The sequence below is a fragment of the Rutilus rutilus genome (assembly GCF_951802725.1).
Source record: "Rutilus rutilus genome assembly, chromosome: 10".
Lineage (NCBI taxonomy): Eukaryota > Metazoa > Chordata > Actinopteri > Cypriniformes > Leuciscidae > Rutilus > Rutilus rutilus.
In genome coordinates, this window is record NC_140215.1 from 12,160,999 (window position 1) to 12,180,470 (window position 19,472).

General features: G+C 38.2%; 2 protein-coding genes across 6 annotated transcripts; one reads left to right on the top strand and one right to left on the bottom strand.

The window, feature by feature from the left end:
- The first annotated feature begins 1,493 nt into the window (after positions 1–1,493).
- mettl21cb (methyltransferase 21C, AARS1 lysine b) lies at positions 1,494–4,330 on the top strand. 2 transcript variants are annotated; one of them, XM_084422414.1, is made up of 6 exons: positions 1,494–1,673; positions 1,955–2,086; positions 2,555–2,718; positions 3,402–3,519; positions 3,675–3,946; positions 4,070–4,330. In XM_084422414.1, exons 1-6 carry the CDS (start codon positions 1,625–1,627, stop codon positions 4,187–4,189), a joined length of 855 nt encoding a protein of 284 aa, XP_084278540.1. In that variant the 5' UTR covers positions 1,494–1,624; the 3' UTR covers positions 4,190–4,330. The 2 variants fall into 2 exon arrangements, with proteins under 2 accessions (XP_084278540.1, XP_084278541.1); XM_084422415.1 differs by having other exon boundaries at positions 1,644–1,673; positions 1,952–2,086.
- A 1,291-nt stretch (positions 4,331–5,621) lies between these two features.
- tfdp1a (transcription factor Dp-1, a) lies at positions 5,622–19,358 on the bottom strand. 4 transcript variants are annotated; one of them, XM_084422418.1, is made up of 12 exons: positions 19,238–19,358; positions 16,426–16,511; positions 16,277–16,343; positions 16,007–16,110; positions 11,888–12,009; positions 9,339–9,504; positions 9,042–9,188; positions 8,789–8,857; positions 8,553–8,704; positions 8,280–8,446; positions 8,120–8,198; positions 5,622–6,868 (listed from the first exon to the last, which is right to left on the bottom strand). In XM_084422418.1, exons 2-12 carry the CDS (start codon positions 16,435–16,437, stop codon positions 6,727–6,729), a joined length of 1,227 nt encoding a protein of 408 aa, XP_084278544.1. In that variant the 5' UTR covers positions 16,438–16,511; positions 19,238–19,358; the 3' UTR covers positions 5,622–6,726. The 4 variants fall into 4 exon arrangements, with proteins under 4 accessions (XP_084278544.1, XP_084278545.1, XP_084278546.1 ...); XM_084422419.1 differs by lacking the exon at positions 19,238–19,358 and adding an exon at positions 17,806–17,966; XM_084422420.1 differs by lacking the exon at positions 19,238–19,358 and adding an exon at positions 17,920–17,961.
- Positions 19,359–19,472: the final 114 nt, after the last annotated feature.

Consider the following 19,472-nt stretch of genomic DNA (forward strand, 5'->3'; position numbering starts at 1 on the left):
GCGGACAGCCGGACACATTTTTTGGCCATTCAGGTTGTCATATATAGAAATTATGAACACATGCAAAAACAAGAGATAACCAAATATTAGTAACTGATCATGTTGTACTCAATGTATGCTTTTTCCTCTGGGCTTTTTGCATTGTAAAATAAAACCTGTAGCTATAGTTTACCTTGTTTGACAGTAGTTTGCCTTGTCATTAAAAACAAATATCCCCTCCGGACATCACTTTTGGCAATTACATATGTGTGTTGCACCATGCACAGAGCCACAGTATTTACAGAAAACTAGGAATGCCTTACTAAAATTTTAACAATTCTAGCAAGAAAATTACACACACCACCTTTAAAAATTAACTTTAGCACATGCTTAGTTCCCACCACTTAAGGATTATGCATTAAACTTCTGTTTTTGGAAGAATTAATCCCTTTGCGAGTTTGGTTTTAATGGCCATACCGTGGATGCTGACGATCAGGTGCTGCGATGATCTACTAGAATCTTTAAAGCCAAGATTTTCCAGAATGGTTCATATAGATATTATTATCAGAATATCTAAAGATTAACGCCCTCTCTCTCACTTTGTCCGACATGCACTCCTGGATATGGGGTTAAAGTTTACTTTGGCATGCACAATACATTGTTCTTCGTGGCTGAGTCAGTTTTCCATTTTACCAGCAGCTGTGTTTTCGCTATTGGATGACTTGTGAAGGATTTGCAGCGACTAAAGCAAAACCACTCCAGCCATTTCAGTCAGAAATGAATACTTGTCACCTGGCCTCTTATAGCCAAATATGTGCATGCTCTACAGAAATGTTGTTTCATAACCAAAAACTACCTTATTGCCATTTTACTTTTAAACAAATAAAGGTTTTGTATTTGCTTCAGATGGTACAGATGTTTCAACACTGATACAACAATGCTGAGTTAACCACTTGATATTATCACATTCAAACCATTGCTGTTTTATTTTACAAATAAAGGGAAAAGTTAAACAGTGTGCGGATTTTCCTAATTTATTTTCATATCTTTCGTTTTGATCCTGCTGCACCTTGGAGATAACCGTGGTGACACCACAAACACCCCTTACCCATGGTAAAATCCCAAGCCTCTCTTGGCTTATTACTTTAGTATTTCAGACATTATGTTTTCTCAGTCCAGTCTCAGGTTATTTTTGAATTCTGATTCCATCCCAGCTATTAAAGCTGACCGTTAGGTCATCCTACTCTTTCAGACAGTAAAATGTTCATCATCCTTAATTTACCATATGCGCTTGTAGGCTACAGGTTATTGGACCCCAGTTTCAGCTTCCAAGATCCCACAGGCCGCAGTATATCTGCCAGAGCCAGCGCAGGCTGAGTAAAGGTATAAGCCTTCATGGATCATAAGATAGATATTTAAAAGAAACTGGCTCCCAATGAGGACACACACGAATACCCACAGCCATCTTTTTCCCCATCTGTCTACATCTCTGTGTTTCCGCAAACTCTGGAACCAGTGAGAGGGATCAGTGATCCCTGAGGAGAGGATTGTACTCAGAGCTGTGGAATTAAATGGCTTTGACACAGCATGCAACTCTCTCTCTCTCTCTCTCTCTTAACTAACTGCACATCTAAATAGTGCTTCCATGCTGCTTCTTTATATTTGCCCTGAGGACGTCAACTGTCAAGCATCAGGTCTGTTTTTGTGTTTCTAAGTGTTCGTGACAGTATGTAAGTGTGATTTCATTTTCATTGCTGTTTGTTACTGATACTTAGGGTTACATATTTATTTCCAATGAAATTTTACTTTGTTTTTGGTGCTATTCAATTTAATAACTACTCCAAAAAATGCATCTGAGAAGTATATGGAAGCACTGGAGAAAGGCTTGGAGTCAAAGCATTTAGCTGGTAATGAGAGAGTTTGATTGAGAATTTGATTGAGAATTAAAAATGTGATTCTTCCAACATGATAGCAGTACTGAGCTTGAAGACATTTGGACTTGATTCCGTAATGGAGACAGTAGGAGGGACAGGTCTAAATGTGCAGAAAAAAGGAATCGTGAAGCAACCAGTTCCTGAAAAACCACCACCAAACAACCCAGAGGAAGGTAAATAAGTAGAGAACTGAGATATGTGAGAAATATGACAGTGGGATCCAAAAATCTGTGAATAAAAATGCATTATGTAACATATTTTTTTACTTCTATTATGGTATATATAGCAGGCCTATTAAAACTTATTTTACTTTTTTAGATAAAAATAAGAACAACAAATCTTACTACCCAACATGGATTTGTAGATCTGAGACTTGTCTTGCAGTCATGACAAAACACTTAAAACTTGACTATACTTCCCTTTAAAACTTCCCTTTAAAGACTTGTAACCCGATCTATTTTAGGAATTCGTCAGATATGTGATTCTCACAGAAATGTCCATTTTTTAGAACAAAAAAAACAAACAAACCTTGAAGCTAACCGTCAGTGGGGCATAATAAGCAAATTGTACAAAAACGTACAAATGAGATCACACAAATGATTACGATTGCACTGACAGTACTTTACTGGTGCTCTTTTCAGAGGATCTGGAGGGCAAAGACATGAAGAAGGAGGCACTGAACAGGCGCAATGCCTGGGAGCCCAGTTTCTTCTACTCCCATGGCAACGAGACCTTTTCCTTCACCGGTCAGGAGATCAGCATCCGAGAATCGCTCGACTCTTTTGGCGCCGTCATCTGGCCAGGCGTAAGAACAGACATTATTATCAGGGCTTGTTTTTACACCAAGATACTGCCAGTTGACAAGAAACGTTTTAACAATTGTAATTTAGAAGCGGGGTTAACACCACTTTTTATCCTGGGGTTAAAAAACCCTGCAGAAACTCGTTCTAATCGGAGCGGTTCACGTCCTTGACTTCTCCACAGACTGGGAATTATGCGTTTCTATTGGTGCGTTTAAGTCCTCCTGGGAAGTTCGTATTTACAAGTTGGAAACTCGTATTTACGACGTCAGGTGCATTCAATTCACTTTCCTTGGAGCAAGATGGCGGTGTACCTTCTCTTAGTTAACTACACATTAATTCATTAACTTGAGTTTTTAACTCTATACTTTTTAATGAAAAACAATGAGGAGTGTTTTGGTTTTTAATTAATTTATGAAGCCGCTGTAAACTTTATCATTACATATTATATTGTTATGCTATTATATTTTGTGCAGGGAATATAGCTTATTTGAAGTAAACAGGTTATGTGCTGCTTTCATCCAGTAAATGACACTGACATGTACCATGCAAAATGTCAGCAAGATAACCCAGGTTTACCCAGGGTTGAGAATGACCCTGGGTTAACTGTTTCAAGTGTGAAAAGCCCTTGTGAGTTTTGTGGCATAGCCTAGGCGTTTGCTCAGATTGCATGTGTGTGTGCACATAGGCTGTGGCTCTCTGTCGGTATTTGGAGAAGAACCGGGAACAGGTTGATCTGCTGGATAAAGCAGTGCTGGAACTTGGAGCGGGAACAGGACTGGTGTCCATAGTGGCAAGTTTTCTGGGTAGGCCTATGTAAACTAGCCAACACCTTTTTTTTCACAATGATGTAGAAGTTGAAAGGTCAAATTGATTTGACTTTAAATGACTTATTTGACAATTTATTCCCATGTACTAAAGTCTTTAAAACATTTTTTTTTTTTTTTTTTTTTGCATCAAGGTGCCTGGGTCACGGCCACAGATCTGCCTGATGTCTTGTCAAATCTGAACTTTAACCTTTCGCGCAACACACGGGGCCGCTGCAGGTACACACCTCAGGTGGCGGCTCTGACCTGGGGTCAGGATGTGAAACGAAACTTTCCCAGCTCTGTCTACCATTACAACTATGTGCTGTGTACAGACGTGGTTTATCATCATAACTTTCTGGAAGATCTACTGATCACCATGCAGTACTTCTGCAAGCAAGGAACCACCGTACTGTTGGCAAATAAGGTCAGGCTCCGTATAAATGTTTTTCATTTAGCCATTCATTTTAGCTAACATGCTAAATTTATAAGGGTCTGAGGTAGTCTCTTTTATAAGACCTGTTGGCTCTTGATGTCTCATTTCCAACAGGTGAGATTCCAATCTGACCTGCGTTTCATTGAAAATTTCAAAAATGTTTTTAACGTTACATTGCTGGAAGAGATCCCACAAGAGGAGGTAAGGATCTACCAGGCCACTGCAAGGAAGTGAGCCCAATATGAGAGAGAAGGAGAAGAGAGAGAACCAACAACATGATGTGTTGCAAGAAATGTATTCGACGTGAGAGATTATACATGAAATAAATGAGTCCAGCAGCCCCAATATTGAATGGAAGGTGCTCCACCTATTGGCCATCTATGAAGTTAAATGACGGCTGAACACTACAATTCCTGTCGATAATGCATCTCAAAAAGGGGATGAAAAAGTGGATACATGTATGATTTTGTGTGTTTAGTAAAAACTATGGAAGCTTCTTTTCACTTCAGTTTAAAAAAAAATTATTTTATTTTTGTAATGCTGTCAATGCTTGTAATTGCCAATTTGTCAAAAAGCAGAGTTTTCTGTTTCTTATTTTAACTGATATGTAAAATAAGTAATCTGTTGTATTTCTTAGTTCAAGTTGGAAACAGGCTTCCATAGAAAACAGATTTTTTTGTGCATTTCTAAAAACAAGACTGAAGACTGTTGATTTTGTTCCCAAATGTATCTGCAAGCCATTATTTATATACTGTCATTGTTATTTTTAAAATACTTTTTGCACTACCCTATACTACCTTTCAAAAGTTGGTGGTCAGTATTTGTTTTAAAAGAAATTGATACTTTTATTAATATATGGGTTTTTTTCTATTACAAATAAATTTCTAAATTTTTCCAAAGATTTCTATTACAAATAAATGCTGTTCTCTTGAGCTTTCTATTCATCAAAGAATCCTGAAAAAAGCATCAGTTTGCACAGAAATAAGCAGCACTGTTTTCAACATTAATAATAATGAGAGATGTTTCTTGAGCACCAAATCAGCATATTAGAAAGATTTCTGAAGGATCATGTGATCATGTCTGGAGTAATGATGCTGAAAATTCAGCTTTGCCATCAGAGGAATTAATTACATTTTCAAAATAATTTTACAGACCCCAAACTTTTGAACAGTAGTGTAGCTTTGGAACAGACAAGCTCAAGGAAGAGATCACTCAGAGAATAAGATGACTTGTTTAGGGCCTTTGCAAACAGCATAAAAAAATAAATGAGAAGGAGAGTCCTGAAGGGGGTTTGACACTGGATTGCACAGGGACCCTTCTTTCATACTTTGTCACATGACTAAAATGATCTTTTCCACTAATAGAGAGAAAAACTAACTATATTATAAAAAAAATATCAAACCAATTAAACATGTCAGAGGCGAGCATAATCAAGAAAAATAATTACTACAGAAAATTCCCTGACTTTTCCAGCTTTAACATTCCCTGATATAGTCACCATTTTTATGTGCTGTGGTGTGGCAAGTGAATGCTAAAAGTACAAATATTTTTTTAACCAAAAAGTACAAACACTCAAATATTATGAGGTCGTATAAACAGCAATGAATTAGAAAATGTTATGCCATGTCAAATTCCTGAATGCAAATCTAGTCACACTAGGCACATATATAAAATAAAGTTTATTGAAATTAGTAGTATTACATTAGTGTCGCAAATAAACACAATGAGTTTGAATTCTTAAAACATTCTTTATATTTAAATTTGAAACTTATATTAGATTACAGAAAAGTTACTTTGAGGAGTCAGTACAAGGATTCCGTTTTTTTAAGGAAATTTTCAAAGGGAAGTCCAGAGAAACCTAAAGACCATATCTTTTTAATACACAACAATAATCGTACACGCTTCAAGGTATTACTGAGAAACGAATCTTGATATCATGTGGTTAAGAGACAAGCATTTTTATATTCCTATAACTGCTTTAAGGTACTGAAGTTTCTCCGGCGTCTCTAGGACAGGTTGGCCTATGAAGTTCGGAAACCAAAAGAAAACAAACAAAACACAAAAAGACTGACTTCTCAGAGTCCTCCAAAAAAGTAGCGCTCTTCAGAACGCCAAGGAGCCGAACACACACGGGAGGAGATTCTACAAAAAAAGCCTGCAAGAAATGATCAGGTCAGCATACGAAAAAGAGTTCACATCCAAAGACCTGCCCTCCACGGGGCAAAAAAATAGCAGCCGGCTTTGTAGGTTCTTCGATTCATTAGTCTCCGAATCATCAGAATGCGAATCAAGCCAGCACATTCAAAAACAAAACAAAAAGATCATTCAAAAACAGAAGAGAACTACTTCACACAGAGATCCACACAACATTTTTCAACAGCACGCAAGGCTGTACGCAAGAGGGGTTTTCTTCAGGAGGGAAGGTTTCAGAGGGTCACGCAGAACATAGCGGATAACATCCAGTAGGAGCGCTGCAACAGGGAATAAAGTGACACCTCTAAACTTCAGCAAAGTCCTTCAGCTGAAAACTGTCATTCCCAGCAGGCAAAACACTCAGCCTAGGATGATGTGCTTGTCCTGAGCTCAGAAAGACGAGGATGAAAACAACTCATCCCATTAAAGCCCGTGTTCTTCAATGCCCTTTCTCAGACAGAGAGTGAAGGAAACGGTGAGTTGCAGAAGAGTAAAAAGAACGATGTGGTTGATCAATCCTCGGATATGGCAGCTGGAAGAACTTGTGCATGATGGACAGGTTGAATGAGGGCTGGGGCTTAGTCCTCGTCATCGTTTTCGTCAAATTCGTCATCGTCCTCATCGTCCTCGCCCATGTAAGAGACGGGGGTCTCGACCCGAGAGCCGCTGTAGTGGGAGTCGTTAGAACTCGAGGCCATCGTGCCGTCTGCCCCACCGTCACTGTCGGAGAAACGGATGAAAGGGAAACATGATGAAAAACAAGACACATAGACTAACTCTTTTAAAAGGGATAGTCCACCAAAATGATTTATTTAAATCTCCCTTGTGTCAATACAAAGTCGAATGACTTACTTACACAAAAGAGAAATTTAGCTGAATGTTGATGCTCTTATCCATATAATGAAAGTGAACAGGGACAGAAGGACAGTCAAACTCCCAAAAAAAAACCCCCACAGGAGTCCATAGTAGAGCATGCTTGCTATATTCCAAGTCTTTTGATAGTTTTGTGGCCAAAATTTAAGCCATTGTTTACTGAATCTATTCCACATATTCCCCTCCACATCTATTCCTCACACAAAGTTATCAGATGGCAATCAGATAGAAGAATAAAGTGTATATTAACTATTATGGATTATTTTTCTGGTACCCTAAGATTTTTGGAGCTTCAAAGTGTCCACCTCAGCTCACTATTGTATGAGAAAAAAAGAAAGAAAGAAGTTTGGGTGAACTACTTCAATTAGATACTTCAGATTGTAAGATTTGAAGGTCAAAAGGATGTAAGAGATTGGTATTAGCACCATTTCCCCTCACTGTCAATTAACCAGACAATCAAAAGTAATACTAGAACTATATTTATCATCATCATCTCAAGTAGAAAACATCAATTTAATTAAACTCAACTTGCTTTGAAGAATTGTCAAAGCATCCCAGGTTATGGCCTAAGGTTAAATATTGCACAGTGGTCACTATATTGTACAGGTACCGTTCAAAAGCTTTGGGTTAGTAAGATTTTTTTAATGTTTTTGAAAAGTCTTTTTTTGAAAAGATTAATATTGCGAAATATTACTAGCGTTTAAAATAACTGCTTTATATTTTTTATATATTTCAAAAATAAATATGTTAATGGCAAAGCTGAATTTTCAGCAGCCATTACTGTAGTCTTTAATGCCACATGTTCCTGCAGAATTCTAATATGCTTATTTGGTTTTCAGGAAACATTTCTTATAAATCAGTTTTTTCCCAAGATTCTTTGATGAATAAGTTCAAAAGAATAGCATTGATTTGAAATAGATCATCTACTTAAGAACAATTTATTGCATCACTGCTGAATAAACATTAATTAAAGTTAACATTAAAGTTCTGGATGGTAGTGAAACTATCATTGTGTAACCTGATTGAACAACTACTCTTGCTTCCAACTTCCATCCATTTAATTAATGAACAACTGAAAGGTGCCCAAAAGAAACTCACCTCCCAACATGAAAGCGGCCTCCGTTAGCAGACGAAGCCCCTGTCATGTAGACATTACTGATAGGCCCCTGTGCCATTTCTGCATACAAAATTAAACATTTTATCTTTTGATCACATATGTGATCAAAGTGATTCGATGTGATGGCCAACTGGCACTAACCTGTGACGTAGGGCTCCAGTGCTTTGGGCACCAAGCTCCTGGCAGTCTTCAGGTCCTCGGCGGAGCACTTACCCACCTCGAGACCACAAGCCATGCCCATGCGCTTCAAAACCTCAATGTCATCGTGAATCTCGAACATGCTATCAAAGTTGAAGAGGTACTCAAACCTGACCACAAATGGAAGTAATGAGAAAAAGTGTGTGAAGTGAGGATCTTTGATTTGCCAGACATGCCACCAATAACAGCCTACAAGTTTGGCTTTTGAGATCATACTTGTCATTGGAGATGCTGCAGTCAATGACTGTTTTCTTGCTGGTGTTGACGATGATAAATGGCAGGTGAATGACCGAGTTGGCAGGTGGGGGTCTTTTCGTCTGTTGTTCTCTCTGGCGGTTCCGCTGTACAAGGTTCTTGAAGGCAATTTGCTGCAATTGAAACAATATATTCATTTTCAAATGTTCATCATCAACATTAAATAATTCTTATAAAACACAAGAGCAACTTCTGACCTGTAAAATAAGTTCTTGAAGTTGCGACTGTTTTTGTTTGATTCTCTCCAAACGTCTTTGCCTCTCCACCTTAAAAAACACACAATCAGTTTAAACTCCACTTCTAATGTTGACTACTGTCTCAAAAAAGTTCATGTATAACTTTGATGAAAGGTTTTGATCCACTTCAAATGTTGACTACTGTAGTTGCCCTACTAATTGTCTAATAGGAAATCTCAAAAATGTTAGTGAAATAAAGGACCAGTGCACCCACCTCCAGGTTCTGGCACTCCTGAGCAGAGTTTGTGGGCAGGCCAATCCATTTGATCTCTTTTTTCTCTTTGGAGATGATGTTCATGGCCATCAGCACATTGAGCGCATCGTACACACGCCGTCGAATGTTCTTCTGGTCATACACATGCTGAGAAGAAACAAACACAGAAAGTGAAGCACTATTCATTATGGGACGTATGTGAAAAAGTAACTCTTTAATCGGTTTAAAAAGCTGCACTTCTTCTGCACTCAACAAACAAAGCTGTGGATCAATGTCTGGCCACAGGAAGAGGCTTACCGCATCATTAGGGGAGATATGATTATCACCAGAGCTGAACTCAGCCACAAGCTCATCAGCAACCTCATTGTAGGTTGTGACACCCTTCCGCTGGACCTTCTCACAAACCTTCATGGAGAAATGTCTGAGGCCTTTCCCATTCTTCTCCCCCTTCTTACCCCTCTTCCTGAAGAAAAGCCAGACAAAAACCAAATTATTGCATGATATTTAACATCATGATAAAAATAAAAATAAATGCTTTGCTGCTGCTTTCTAGGAATTTCCACTATAAAAAAAGTTCTGTAGTGGTACCATGGTACTTCTAGGAAGAACACAAAATTGGTGTCCACCAAAGCAAATATTTTTCTCACTGTGATTTTAAATATAAGGCGAACTTAAAATATTTTGATTATAGCCAAATAATAATTTTAATATTATTGATTAATCCCATGAAAACAAACTGTAAAAAACGGTTATATTTTTATAAACCTAATCTAAGTTAATTTGATCAATTTGTTAATTTTAACTGTTGTTGCATTTTTTTCTTGCATAGTGCTTTGAGTGTAAGAAAAGCACCTTACAAATAAAATGTGTTATTATTATAATTAATTGCAATTATGTAATCAACTTTGCACATGTGGATTGTCGTTTTTTTATAGGCAACCACCACAGACCATTTTAACCCTTTTTAAGACAAATCCAAAGCAATCAAGAGGTGCATTTCCACTGTCGGGCCAAAAGCGAGTGTGCAGGTGCGTTTCACTGTCACTTCCGGGGCTTGATTGAGTCTCATCAGGGCTTCCCCGGGGCCAAACGGCCAGGGGGTTCTGGCCCGCCGAATACCTTGGCCCAAAGTGGGGCTTGAGGAGTGGACATAAAGGTGGAGGAGAGACTCAACACCGCTGCTCATTTCCCATGTTATTATACCAGGCTACCGGCTAACTTTAACATTTAAGATATTTTAAACAAATTTCAGTTCAAAACTCACTTTCAGACATCATATGTTTGAAATAACTTCCTTGCGATCCGATGGGTATTCTGATCACCATATGAGGCAGAAATATATTTATATGCGATGCTAAAGGCTACTTATGCTAACCATTGCGATAATAAATACACGTTCATGGAAAATACCTCGAGATTGCTTTATTGTAAACGAATCGTCAAATATCGATGTTGGAGTCTTAAGTCTTTAACTAAAGACCAAACGTTCGCTTCTGTCACGCTCATTTTGCAATCTAGCTAGTTTAGTCAGCCAGTGAAACGGTGGGGTTGTGTGACGTCATTCTATGTAGGCGTGTTAAGGGCGGGTTTTAGGGAAGCGCTGCAGGGCTACTGGCACGACACTGGAAAAGCAACTTGATTTGGGCCTCTGTGCTAGGGCTGGGCGATATGGCCAAAAAAATAATATCATGATAATATTTTTTTATATCAGTCGATATCGATAATTATCACGATAAAAGTCTAATCTTTATTTCTTTCAAGTTTAAAGGCAGATTTTTGCTCCTAAGTGAAAGTTGTAGAAACAAGAGCATTAATTGTGGTTTTAAACTACTCTTTATTGTCAGAACATATCAGGACAAACACTTGCCAAACAGGTGAACATTTCACAAATCTGAGGTAGAACATTCAAACATTTGTCATTTTTCCTTAACAAAATAAATATCTTTATTGGACAATTCATTTCTTAGTTTCTGCATGTGCTAATTTTTATTTGGCAAAATGTAATATTCTGACTGTTTGAGTTTTATTAAACATCCAGTATCATGCATTTAGATCATGATAACCACAGATAAAACCAGGCATAGCCTGTAGCACCTCACTATCATGGCAAAATGTAACTTTATGGTTTCTATGGTATTTGTATGAAAAACAGTAGCATAAATACATTATTAAATACTGTAATTATATTCCATTAGTCCTTTAATTCATTGTCTACATTAATAATATTATACAATTCAATATGTATATCCCACATTTCATGGTGCAGTTAATATTACTAGGCTAACGTTACAGTAAATCCATGGTAAATGATGGGAATTTGTAGACGGAAAAAGCCTGCTGACAGTATCGTTGCGCACAATGTTTCTCCTGTTTGTCAGCGCTGTTTCATCTGCCTTTAAACTGAGACATTTGTGTTCTTCGCTGAATTCAAGCGCTCCTCACTGGATCTCGTGACCGAGACCGATCAGAGTAAATGCATCTGCTCTAGTGAGCTCGCGCTAGCGCTGCCGTTTGGACTTTGAGCTGAGCGGATAAATGGTCCGTGTGGCGCGCTGTTCAAATGAGTTTCGTTCCGCTTTTGGCGCATAAATATTATCGAACATTTAGCGAACTCTTGATATCGTTTTATCGAGAAAAATTATATCGCGATAATTATCGTTATCGTTTTATCACCCAGCCCTACTCTGTGCTTAAGGTCCGAGGGTTCTGGCGCAGAACGTCGTTAGCCCTGGCTCGTACTGGCCCCACAGAGGAAAAGCGGCTAACGACAGAAAAGCACCTGGTACCACAAAATCTATTCTGGAAAGAGAAATGTAATTACATTATAAAGTAGTATGCTGACTTACCCCGAGGACCACGGAGAGGCTTCCGATGGTTGACTCTGGGTGATAAACTGAGAGCTGGGTGTGTGTGGGCTGTTCATTAGGATCACATTGGAGCCACTGGGCCTCTGAGGTGTGCTGATGAGCTGTGATAGAGAGACCATCAGGTTACAAGATCATACGGCAAACAAAATAAAAAAAAAGTAAATGACGCTGTATACTGAAGTATGATATTAAACAGATCTTTACAATCATGAAATCTAAACTAAAAGAGTTATTACCACTGATGTTAAGGTAGGTAAACATTTATTCAGCTAGGACAAATGCAAGCTAATGTATTTCTTTTTTATGCTGGTTACACAAACGACACGGTTCCTGTTCTCACTGACATATGGCAAGGAATTAACAGCATAGCAGCTGTGAATATGCAGGTGGCTAAACAGCAAGTGTCAGTTAAAGGAGCCAACAATTCCCCTTTTCTAAATGAGTTAAATCCATTTTTTAGTTGTTATGGGAAGCCTGTTTTAAGCTTCAGGCTCAGACAGTATGCATATTCCACCACTGTTCCTATCCCCGAGGAGGAGATACCTCACTCCTTCAATGATTACCGTGAATTGCTCCATCTGGATTAATAAAACTGTAAACTAAACAGAACCATTCTTGGAAATCCATTTCAGCCTGAACTGTCAGATCAGAATTCAAGTAATTCTCTTTCTTCATTCAGGAGATGGCAAGTGTTCAGCATCCTGCATTATAAGCAGCGTCTGAGACTCTAGCTATGTGTAAAACACTAAAAGGGCTAAAGCAACATTTCCAGTTTTCCATTAGCTCTTCACATTCTGACACCAAGCTACTCTTAGTTGTTGTAAACGAAAGTCACTTGCAGGGCTCAAAAATAAAAATGGCCTGATGGCCCGGACCCAAAGTGAGAGTTTTGTACCAGCTGACAAAAGTGCAACTTGCCCTATTTTGCTAATGCTTGCGTTCTTTAGTTTCAACGCTCTAACATTTGTTGATCGTATTTTATTGTGTATGTGTATGTATTGTGTATTTATTGTGTATGTGTGTGTGTGTGTGTGTGTGTGTGTATGTATATATGTATAAGTCTTACACCTTGCTGAAACTACAAGAATGACTTATGATGTTTAAATTAAAATGGATGGAATATTAAATCAGTAATGTTCTGCTCAATTGCCATGAATGATGGTTAAAGCTGTCAAACAACAACATTATAGTTGTAAAAGGGCTATTCTGCTAATAACATTTTGTAGTGAAAAATATATACTGCAATATACTAGCACATAATTTTAAGAACCTTAAATATACACTACCATTCAAAAGTTTGGGGTCAGGCTGTTCTTTCTTTGTTAAGAAATTAACACTTATTCTGCAAGGACACGTTAGATTGATCAAAAGTGTCACTAAATACATTTATAATGAGCTATTCATATGAAAAAAATAAAAACCTATACATAATACAAAAAGTAACATATACATACAGTATATATATATATATATATATATATATATATACACACACACACACACACACACATTATATACACACACATATATATCAAAGAATCCTGGGGAAAATTACCCAGTTAACAGTTTCCATATTGAAGGGTTAGTTCACTAAAAAATTTTAATTCTGTCATTACTTACTCCCCCTCATGCTATTCCAAACCGCATAAGATATTGAAGATATTTTAAAGCTGCAGTCTGTAGTTTTTCCTCTTTGTCGCCATCTCTGTTCGAAAACTGAAATTGCAGTTATTCGCGGAATTGAATGAATCCAATGTTTTGAGGAGAATGTGCGGTTGTCAGTCGCCGCGCCGGTGTGGATACTGTCATTCGCAATCACAGATTCTACTTTTTGGAAGTATGACCAACATAAGAATTTTCACCGGAAAAGGTCATCTGAATAAGTAAGTAACATCCACTTTTGTTCTGACCAACTAAGGGAAATAAAGCATTGCAGTAAATCGCGCTGATTAAATCTAACGACCGCTTATCATATCACGTCAAACCGTGCAAATTATACTTTGTCCTCAAACTGTTAATGTTAACAACATCAGCACTGTGTGACTGTATTTAATGCCCTTCCGATATTTATCCTTGTTTTTGCATGGGCCCGGTTGCAGTCTCTTTTTCTGTAGCCACTCCGAAGTCTTTTACAACGGGTGAATCTCCAGTTGTCACTGGTGACTGTCGTTTGAACCTTTCTGGATCCGCCATCAAATTGATAAGTTTAATTATATCAAGTGCTGTGAGAAAAGGCTATAAATCTTCACCTCCAACATCCTCACACGCAATATAGCCTACTAGCCGAGACTCCTTCTTTACATGTACAGATGTGACGTAATGACGCAAAGACATGCTCGAATTTCCCGCAGAAAAAAGTTACGGAATGCAGCTTTAATCAAATCTAAGAGATGTCTGTCCCTCTATCGACAGTCCACAATACTACCACTTTGACGCTTCAAAAAGTAAAAAAAAAAAGAGATCGCAAAACAAATCCATATGAATCAAACTGTTTAGTCCAAATTTTCTGAAGAGATTTGATCACTTTATATGATGAAAAGATATAATTTAGGCTTTATTCACATATAAACTTTGATCAGCGAATATAAACCGAACCTGCTTCACGCAAGAACAAACCTCATTGGTTCTTGTGGAAGCTCAAACGTGCTGTGTAACACTCGAGACTGAACCTCATTGGTTCTCACACGTCAAGCAAACATGCTTGAGCTTCTGTTTACCATAACTGATGCGTGCGTTGATGAATGTTTATATGTTTTATGTGAATAAAAGCTTAAATTAAACCTGTTCACATCATGTAAAGTTATCGGGTCTCTTCAGAAAATTTGGACTAAACCACTCAATTCATATGGATTAGTTTTACAATCTCTTTATGAACTTTTTGAAGCGTCAAGCGTTCCGAAGATTAATGAAAGTCTTATGGGTCCGGAACGACATGAGGGTGAGTAAATATTGACAACATTTTCTTTTTGGGGTGAACTATACCTTTAAAAAGCACAGATGTTTTCAACACTGTCTGATAATGATAATAAAAAAATGGTTCTTGAGCATCAAATCAGCATTTTAGAATGATTTCTGAAGGATCATGTGACACGAAAGACTGTAATGGCTGCTGAAAATTCAGCATTGCCATGACAGGAATAAATTATATTTAAAATATATATCATTCGAAATTTTTTAAATTGTAATAAAATTTCACAATATTACCGTTTTTAAATGTATTTTTGATCAAATAAATGCAGCTTTAGTAGCATAAGAGACTTCTTTCAGAAACACTAAAAAAAAAAAAATCTTACTGATACCAAACTTTTGAACAATAGTGTATAGTGCTATTTTTTGGGATGGGACCTGTGAAAAATATTGAAAGGACAAACAGAAATGCATTACAAGAAATATATTAAATCAACTATTCATGAGCCCTGCAATTGGCATTACAACAGTAACTGATAAACTAGACATGGTCTACAATGCCTGAACAAACATCCAATTAGAGCATTGGCTAAATAACATTGAGGACAGACAGGAGAACACTGAAAAACAAACTAGAATTGCATGTGATGTGAATAAGGCTAATGGCTGCATTTACATTACATGGTTCAAGTGACCCAATTCCCATGTGGCACAAATCAGACATTACCCACGAAAAAAAAGGCATGGATTCCAATATTCTCAGATCGGCTTCAGGCCTCACTCATATGTAGAAATAAATCTGATATGAATCAGATTGCGTCTGCCATGTAAGTGGACAGATCTGACATTCCCATCAATGAATGTACATCATTGAAAAAGCAATGGTGCCGAAATGAACCAACCGTGATCATGAATCTTTTCAATGCCCAGAGTGCAATAACAAGGACTCTTTTTTTCTCCACCTTAAGAGACCAATGTTTTGTTGAGCTTTAAAGAGGGCGCAGAAAGCAACCACTTGTGTTATCATTTCGTCTGCATTTGCAGGGTCACTTTTAAAAGATGATGTAAGATGGTCGTCAAAAAAGCGGATATAGTCAACAAATCGGAATTGGGCATCAAGACCTGCAGTGTAAATGTGATCTAGCCTATCCATTTGAGTGTTGATGCGACCAAGCTCCATTTAAATCTTACCATATGTGGTGCGATGTTTACGTTGGAAGGGCCCAGTGTTTTTGGCAAAAGCTGTTTTCCAACAGTCAATGACTGTGGATGCACCGTTACTAAAGACAGCACACCTGCAAGGGTAGTATTCACAGAAGACATCTTAATGCAGTGCTACATAAGGTCAAGCAGGTGTCTGGGTGCTTGTAAAGCATTACTGTAAGGTCAAACGTCCATGAATATCATCAGCTGCTGATGCAGTGCACTATTATCTTGAGATACTTCTAATGTTCCTCTTACCTTTGCCAGGGCTCAAGTTCTGATCAATGAAAACCTTCAGCTCCCCATTGGCCTCAATCAGACCAGCCTGTGGAGAAGATGACCATTCAAACTCATTGACTCACACTATTTTCAGTCGATTACATCTAATAGAGCTAGAGAATACTCACATCTTTGGCCATGATCCCTGGGGCTGAGGAAATAGATGCTTGGTCTAGCTGAAAAACCTGAGCCAAATTTCCACAACAAAACGACTCTGCAACAGAATTGAAAACTGGTTAGGCAAAACTTAAGAGCCAAGGACAATTGAAGACTGTAACCAATGACATAACACAAATCTTTGTTCGAGAAAATAAGGAAAGTTTTCATTCGCAACATCCACCAGAAAGATGCAAAGATCAATGGGATTTCAAACAAGTACATCTCACAGTTTTAGGTGGTTCCTTGATCTATGAACACAAGTGGCTGGTCTTTACAGTAGGCCTCATGTTTGTCTTCATGCCTAAACCCCCTGCGAACAAGCATTCATCCAAAATGCTAAATTTTCACAATAACTGCATGTTTGAAAACCACCATTGGGGTCATCAGGATGTTTTATTGGATGATTATCATCAGTAAAATATTACTAAACATACAAAGCTTGATGCTTTGGATTGAAATGAGGCATTTATATTGCGCTTTACTATGGTACTACTGTACACCCAAAGCGCTTTACAATCATATCAGGGGGTCCTCACCTCTTACTATTTATGTTTGGAACATCAAACTGGCCATTGTGTCTAAACCTCAAGTTAGTCAATATGAATTATTTGGTTATTGAATTGTGGTATAAAAAGCAACATCATACTTGCAATCATGCTGTAGTACTGAAAATCATCTGCTATTCTGATCGCATGCTGATATTCCACACAACAGCACTCTTGATAGTGTTGGACTGACACCCTGTCATAGGTAAAGTGGACTAAAATAAGACTTGAGCCAACTTTCAAGCCCAGGCACAGTGTGAATGCAAAGACAGTTGGATTCTTTGACACGAAATTCACTTAAAAGGGTTTAAGTTTGCTTATTTAAAATGCGGTCTAGGTAGGAAGCTCACTAGGTTTTGAGACACAACCATAAGTGATGAAAACGAGGCCCGCCGATTTGCTTCCAAAGCACTCATGCAGCTTATATTACCAGACAAAGACCTCGACGAATCTTTCCATCGCTTTAACATCAAAACTTCAGGACGTCAACTCAAAAACCGCATGCAATCTTTTTCAAAACCATCCATATGCAACAGTTCCTGTCGTTTTGAGTAACTTTTTAGCAAAAGCAATGGGCCCTAAAATATAGAAAATATTCACGGTCAAAGTCCTAAGTTATAAAAAGCATGTAAACACACAGCAGAACGATTATCCGTTTTATTCGTTTATATATTCCGCTCTAAACATAATGCACATTCGGCAGTATGTACTATAATAAAGCGTGTTAGCCCAGTTAGCTAGCTGCCTTTCAAACACGTTTTGGAATGAAACCCAGTTCTAAATGTGATCAAAACGTACCCCCACCTGTTTAAATGCGATCAGGTCGGATATTGTGGATTTGCTCGTACCGTTTTGCCAACGGATCGTACTTAAATGGCCATCTGGAAATTAAGTGTGTAAACTTTCCTCTGAACTTACAGTCCTGAAAGCCCCTTTGCCTTCTTAGGTGCTGTTTTTGTTGGCATAGCCAGTTAGCAAGAGGACAGAGGAAGAGGAGGTCTGAACCCCATCCCTCAAACAGGAAACAAAGATAAATCAAATAATACGAAAAATAAAATCTCATGAGCAATGAATGATCATGCTTTTGTAACGAGCTTGCATTTGGGAGATGTTTGATTGTAAGACCATGGCACATTCACAAAACCCAAAATGGATGCGGATGTTAGATGCATGCACATAAAAGACGCATGGCAACTGTGAAATCATCATGCATGATTTTAATAAGGAATTCAAATTATCTAAATGTTTTATAAAGAGTTTCTGCAGTTTATCTTAAGCACAGTATATAAAAAAAGATCTCTTTAAATGTGGCAACACAGTCATAACACTATACTGCTGGAGGGTGACAGAATTCATTGGTTCGCCACAGCATGAGTTCAGACTACTGAAAATCCTTCAAATATGGAAAATAATCTATCAAAATGGGGCACAATTGTTTACCAAGTCATCAGAACTAATTTAACAAGCAGGGTGGTTGTGGTTTAATGCCTGGCAGCCATTTTACATGGAAGCTAAAGCAAAGCCAACATGCAGTGATGCTTTCATAGCTTGCTAGCTGATGTGACAGGTCCTTATGATGACCTTAACTACTTATAATATAGTTCTCTTACACCCCTCACGGTTATGCACAATTAACAATAGCCTAACCGTACCATTTCGCAAAAGTATTTCAAAAACGCTTTAGAGCGAACATAGGATAAAGAGGTTAAGCTAGCGACCAGGCGAGCTAGTAAGCTAACTTCCACTCAAATCGAGGTCATCTCCGCTTCTTTAATATTATCAACCTAGGATCTGCATACTATTGTTTACTACACGTCCAGTGTTGTATACCAGTGCTTTTTCGTGCAATGGCCAACCATCACTGAAGATCAGTGCGGATTTCCTATTGCATGGTACTGACAGAAGCACTTGACATGGGTTAGCTTGTTGGCTAACACAAGCTATTTGAGACAGACCGTTTCGATCCTTCACATAAGTGATAATTAATCCGGACCGACAGTTAACAGACTAACGATCATGGATGCCATTAACTTATGTATAATAACATAAAGATACACGCTGAGGTTACAGACCGGTTTGGCTGGCAGACGCAGTTACTTATTGCATGCCAAATTATCTTTTCATTTTCGAACGCAGATAAATGACAGCTCCTTTATGCAATGATGAATTATAGATACAGAAAATATCGGTCAAAGCTGTGTACGTGGACTCAAATCCCCCCCCTGGTTTCACTTACGGTCGGTTGCATCCGCCTTCAACTGTCTAGCGCTGAATGAATAGGAGTGCACACAGTAGAAATTGCTCCCTCTCTGGGTCTGCAAAACTGAGCTTGGCGGTGTCTACGCCACGGGAAATCTGATTGGGCAGTAATGCGCGTGACGTTGGAGAAGCGTGGTACGGAAGGCACGCCCACATGGAATTCTGATTGGGCAAAGCTCTACAGTACCCGAGTTAGAATTTTCTTATTGGTC